Below are 6,203 nucleotides of genomic sequence, written 5' to 3'. Positions count from 1 at the left end.
TTTCAGCTCAAAGGCACGCTGGATGATGTTTGAAGCAAACCTCTAGCACTTTTTCACATTTATAAACAAAGTGCCTGCACGTGCGGTTGGCCAGAAGTATCATATCCTACTGGCCTTGTTAGCTAACGCTATTAATCCTAGATGATGTCCGCAGCACCCTTCGTGAACTTTTCTCGTAACAGTCAGCTTCTACTAGGGTTACACACTTCAGAAGGGTCCCTTGGCTTTTTTTGTAAAAATCCCCATCTACTGTATAAAACGGGAATTTTTTTATTTTTTTATTTTTTTAGCTAGGGTGGGATCCTCTGGAAGGACTATGCTATAATTTCACTCATCTAATCTCAGACATTTCTTCTGCTAAGGTTGAAGAATGAGGTGGTATCTTCATCAATAGCTTTGTGTGACTTTACTTTCACTAAGACCGAACTTTTCAAGTCTTGAAAGCATGCACTTCCCAGCTTTGATAGAGCATTAACTTGTTCATTCTGGGATCTAGGAAATCTCTCTATCTAGAAAGATTCAAACTTTGAGATTAGTTCTTTAGCCTTGAGTAGGTACTTTTGCGTGACAAATTCCTTGGCTTTATACTCCCCAAAAATCTAAATTATAACAAATTTTGAATACGTCTTCAAATTTACAGGCTTAGCTTCTTGCGCTAAATTGTTCCTATAAAAAACTGGATATAATTAATTAAGGACTAAGTTAGAATTATTCTAAAGTTTGTCTTAAGAAAGATGATGCTGGTTTGATGGTTTGTTCTTGCAATCTAGCCAAATCTTGTAGTAAGACCATTTTAATGCCCTTTAGCATGCACAACTAACAAGGGTTATGAGGGCCCAAAATGGTTTTGAAGAGACCTTCTTCGACTCCCAAGTCAATAAATGTTCCAAATGTTTGCCTAATAAACCCTTAACTTACACTAACTCTCAGCTTAGAAAGTTAATATTAGGGCTTGTTTCTGGCGTGAGGCTAAGTAACGTTAACAACTCTTTTTTGTCTGATAGAATGAATGAGTTCATCAAATTTAAAAATGATCGAAGAATGTATTGATGTTGTGCGTTCACAAAAATATTGTTTGAAGATCAAAAATATTTGAGAGCAAAGTGTTTGAACTATTGAATAACCCATGAAATAGTCCTTGGAGAGTCAGCTACAACCCATGATGTAGATGCTTCTCATTGGCTTCATCATGGCGGTGCATTATGTGCTGCAAACTGAACCGGTCCTGAGATTTCAAAGGCCCGGGGCGAACGACTGGTTAGTGGCGTAGGAATGTTAATCGACCATTCGGGTGGTTGTTCTCGACCAAAGGAACGACCACAAATGTTTAAGAAAACAAAAAGTTATGCGGAATATTCAGAATTCTCAATTCTATGTTTCCCATCAAACACGTAAAACAAGTGACAAAATATTTTGGGTACCAACTATATATGGGTATGGGTAGGCTTTTTAATGCTTATCTAACATTTTTAGGTAGGCCCTGGGCATATGCCGAGCTTACTCTTGCCTAGGGCCGGCCTTGAATGCAAACAACCATTCCTTCTTTTAGGGGCTGACACGTGGTATTATTAAAAAAGAGGTCTATTGGTCTTACAACTTGAGTGACCTATGTATTGTAGATATACTCATTGATCAACTTTATAATTAATGGACCGTCCTTAATAGTGTTTTTTAATACTCCTTTCCAGTTCAGTCAACTCTTAACCTTGATTTATTAGTTAGTAACCCTGATTTGATGTTCCTGATCCAGACCCATACAATCAATGTGTGATATTGCTGTTTTTCCAAACATAATTAAGATTCGAATATGTGTACACTATAACGAATTTAACTTTTCGCGACATTAGGTTTAGTGGCTTTAAAAAAATGCCACTGATTTATATTTTTACTATAATAATTGTTAGTTTTTATTTTAATTTCCACTATAAATTAATTTAGTGACACTTTATTTTGTCTTTAGTGGCATATGTAATTGTTACTATTGTCTATAGTGGCATTTATGAGAAATGTCACTACTCACTATATCCTATGTCGCGAGAAGTTTTAGTATGATTTTGTATTATATGCTAAGGAGTCTAAGATATGTCACAAAATCCACTAATATACAATTAGAAATTTAAAGTAGGGACATTTAAATTAAATATCGCTAAATATATTTCACTAAAAGAAAATTATGTTGTAGTGATGATATTACACTCAAGCATTTTCCTAGCTTTATGATTTTATAACAAAGTGTATTAATTAATGGGTCAACCAAAAATGGAATGACAAAAGACGTTATATCATATGACTAAAACTACGTTGTTGCAGTTGGTTGATGGGGTACTCTTTTATGTGGTCTGGTGCACAACTGATCAACATAGAGTGACATTTAAGCTAATCCTACTCGAGTAAGATCTGTTGCACCTAATTCTTTTTCTATTCTACTTCTACCTACAAATATCTCCATCAGTTAGTTAATGGGGTACTCTTTTCTGTGCGTTCCTTATCCAAGAATATACAGTATTAAAAAATAAAGCTCTAATTTATAATGTCTAATGTCCAAATAAATAAACATAAAGTTAAGAAGGTCATCACGCACGAGTATTAGTATTTAATGTCGATTACAGCTCGTTTGGTTGATGGTATTAATTTAATTGTTGATAACAAATAATGAGAATGGTATTGAAAATTTAATGCAGCAGTCTAGCTAGAAAACTTACTTTATAAGGTTTTAAATCATGCTTGTTATACCCTATATATTCTTTTTGTTTACAAAATTCATTTCGATCCATTACAACTCAAAATACGATTAATGAAACACTCTCATAAAATATAATATAGTGTCCGTAAATTTTTATGGTGTATATTATTATAATCACCAAATACTACATATGAAGAATAAAGAAATAATGTTGAGAGTACGTAGGACCTCATCCATCCTCTAAACTTTAAGCCGAGCAAAAACAAGCTATTCGACATACTATATAAAAATGTACATATATATGATCATCAGTATTTTCAACAAAAAGAAAATTAGCATAAATAATGGATGATTAGAATGATAAAAGATGAGGCAATTAGTTGAAATATTTGACGATGAGAGGAAGAAGTCTCAGATTGTAACAAAGCTCCAATAGTGAAGTTGGGGTTGGAACCATAAAGATATTGAACTCCCTTAATATCATCAAACTTCAACTTCAGTTTCTGTTCTCTAGGCTTCAAACTTGGGTACATTACTGATTCCTTCACATTACTATGAGCTAAACCCAACAAATGACCGATCTCATGCAATGCAACAGATTCTAAATCAATTGCAACGCTTGAATCTTCCTTATCAAAATCAATTGTCCATCTTTCAGCTGCGTCTAGATGAAATCTTCCATTTTCAGGTGAGAATGCATGAGCCAAAACCCCTAAAACCCCGTCAAAAGACTCTCCATCTCCATGATCACCATTATAAAATCCTATTTTTATATCAGCAAAATCAACATCTTCTGTTTCCACAAACTTGATAGGAATGACTGAGGCCCATTTCGAGAAACTACGCTCAAATGCGGCTTTTATATCACGTAAGCTCAAATATGTAGGAATCATGTGCTGTTCAGAAAATGCGTATGTAAGTGTGATAGGTATTTCCTTAGTCCATCTTGGCTGCCCTGGGAAATATAAGTAGTGTTGAACATGGTGTGATAATAATGACGAAGACGACCTTTTAACATTCTTCATCATGATCATGTGATGGTCAGGCATACCACACCTAGGAGACATGATCATGGAAAGTGTAGTTGGATCAAGGCTACCTGTTATGGGTAGATTATAATTTCGTTGGTAATGAGCTACCATTCTTTCTAAATCATCATTGAATTCATCTGTGAAATCTAATTTCAGATCATGATGATGCTTAGGAAGCAAAGAGTGATGATGATGATGATGATGATAGTACCCAAATTGGTGAAAGTATTTTTTCAGCTCAACAATCTCTTCAACACGATTTCCTTTCCTAGCATTTACTAGTTTTTCAAGGCGATTCCATGCATGATGAGAAGGTGATGGAATCACAGAATTGATGTTAGATGATGAACAACGACAAATGAAGAAGAAGAAGAACATGAGAAAAGAAATAAACATGGTCGCTAGCCAGCTATGAAATTTAATTTCTTGGTAAATCTAAATATATGTTTGATGAATTAATTTGCGGATAAAGAATGAACAAATTTGTATAGATATAGAGTTTACATGTATTATGGAGTAAGTTGAATGAGGTGGGTAAACTACTTTTATATTATCCTTTTTGTAGATCAGCTCCACTGCCTAGCTAGCTTCGTTCTTACTTTATGCTTAGCTAGATTAGTTATAACAAACTTCCCAACGAATTAACTAACTATATGCATCTATTGTGGATAATGTGACTAACTAAATATTGACTAAATCACTGAAGCGTTTGACTTAATTTTCTAACTCATTTTACGCTTCCACGACTTTATACACATTATATTTTTATTATTAACTAACTTCTCTGATTTCATATTTTGCCTTTTAATAATTCTCTCCATTTCTTACAATATTGGAAATATTTACACCATTCATTTATCTTTTTTAATTGGAGATTAATTTTTACTCTATAAGTTAAAACATAGTCAAGTAAAATCTTGTTTAATTCGTCTCGATTAAAAATTATTAATACAAATTTTAAATTATTTTTATTAAACATAAATAGAGATATTAGGGATTAAATTAGTGAAATAAATCGCGTAAAAACGCAAATGTTGCAAGTATTTTGGAATGGAGAAAGTATTTCAAATTTTCATTTTGTGTTGGAGATTAATAAAGATTCTTTTAATTTTCTTCATTTTTTTTGGCTGTAATTAACTATCGCCTTACTAGTTCAATTTTTTTAATATTTATGATCCCCATGTACATATTTATTACTAAAGTACTTTTTTTAATTTCTTTGTAATATTTATGATTCCAATATTATCTCAAAATTTAATTTTAATATTCTTATATACCAATGATGCCCATATTTTTTCACTAACTCTAATTTAAATTATATTGTTTAAATGTTAATGCTCTACGAATTTATAATTCATTAACACACCATTGACACCTTATTGTCATTGTCATCAAAAATATTTTACTTTTCTTTGTCTACATTTATATTTTATGTGAGAATATCAAATAGAACAATGGAAGTAAATAGTTGACTACTCTAATACATTATTTTTTTTTGTGATGGGCTTGAGAAACATTATAAGTAAATATTGAGAATCATTATAAGTAAACATATATATATATATATATATATATATATATATATATATATATATATATATATATATATATATATATATATATATATATATATATATATATATATATATATATATATATATATATATATATATATATATATATATATATATATATATATATATATATATATATATATATATATATATATATATATATATATATATCATATATATATATATATATACATATATATATATATATACATATATATATATATATATATACTATATATATATATATATATATATATATATATATATATATATATATATATATATATATATATATATATATATATATATATACATATACATATATATATATATATATACATATATATATATATATACATATATATATATATATATACATATATATAATATACATATATATATATATAATATACATATATATATATATACATATACTATATATATACATATATATATATATATATATATATATATATATATATATATATATAATAATATTATATATATACATATATATATATACATATATATATATATATATATATATACATATATATATATATATATATATATACATATATATATATACATATATATATATATATATATAGATATATATATATATATATATAATATATATCATATATATATACATATATATATATACATATATATATATATATATATATATATATATATATATATATATACATATATAATATATATATATACATATATATATATATATTATACATATATATATATATACATATATATATATATATATATATATATATATATATATATATATACATATATATATATATACTATATATATATATATATATCATATATATATATATATATATATATATATATATATATATATATATATTATATATATATATATATATA

The 6,203-nt window shown here is 28.0% G+C and overlaps 1 protein-coding gene across 1 annotated transcript; it reads right to left on the bottom strand.

Annotated features, from left to right (window-relative positions):
* Window positions 1-2,828: 2,828 nt before the first annotated feature.
* LOC130802742 (metalloendoproteinase 4-MMP-like) lies at window positions 2,829-4,136 on the bottom strand. Its single transcript, XM_057666792.1, has one exon. It carries the CDS (start codon window positions 4,108-4,110, stop codon window positions 3,016-3,018), a length of 1,095 nt encoding a protein of 364 aa, XP_057522775.1. The 5' UTR covers window positions 4,111-4,136; the 3' UTR covers window positions 2,829-3,015.
* Between the last annotated feature and the right edge of the window lie 2,067 nt (window positions 4,137-6,203).

The sequence above is a fragment of the Amaranthus tricolor genome, chromosome 16 (assembly GCF_026212465.1).
Source record: "Amaranthus tricolor cultivar Red isolate AtriRed21 chromosome 16, ASM2621246v1, whole genome shotgun sequence".
In the NCBI taxonomy this organism is placed as follows: Eukaryota; Viridiplantae; Streptophyta; class Magnoliopsida; order Caryophyllales; family Amaranthaceae; genus Amaranthus; species Amaranthus tricolor.
This window is presented reverse-complemented; position numbering and strand designations above follow the sequence as displayed.

What these genes read in the sequence shown, in the direction of transcription:
- LOC130802742 (XM_057666792.1), bottom strand. Translation starts at nt 4,110, where the DNA reads ATGTTTATTTCTTTTCTCATGTTCTTCTTCTTCTTCATTTGTCGTTGT.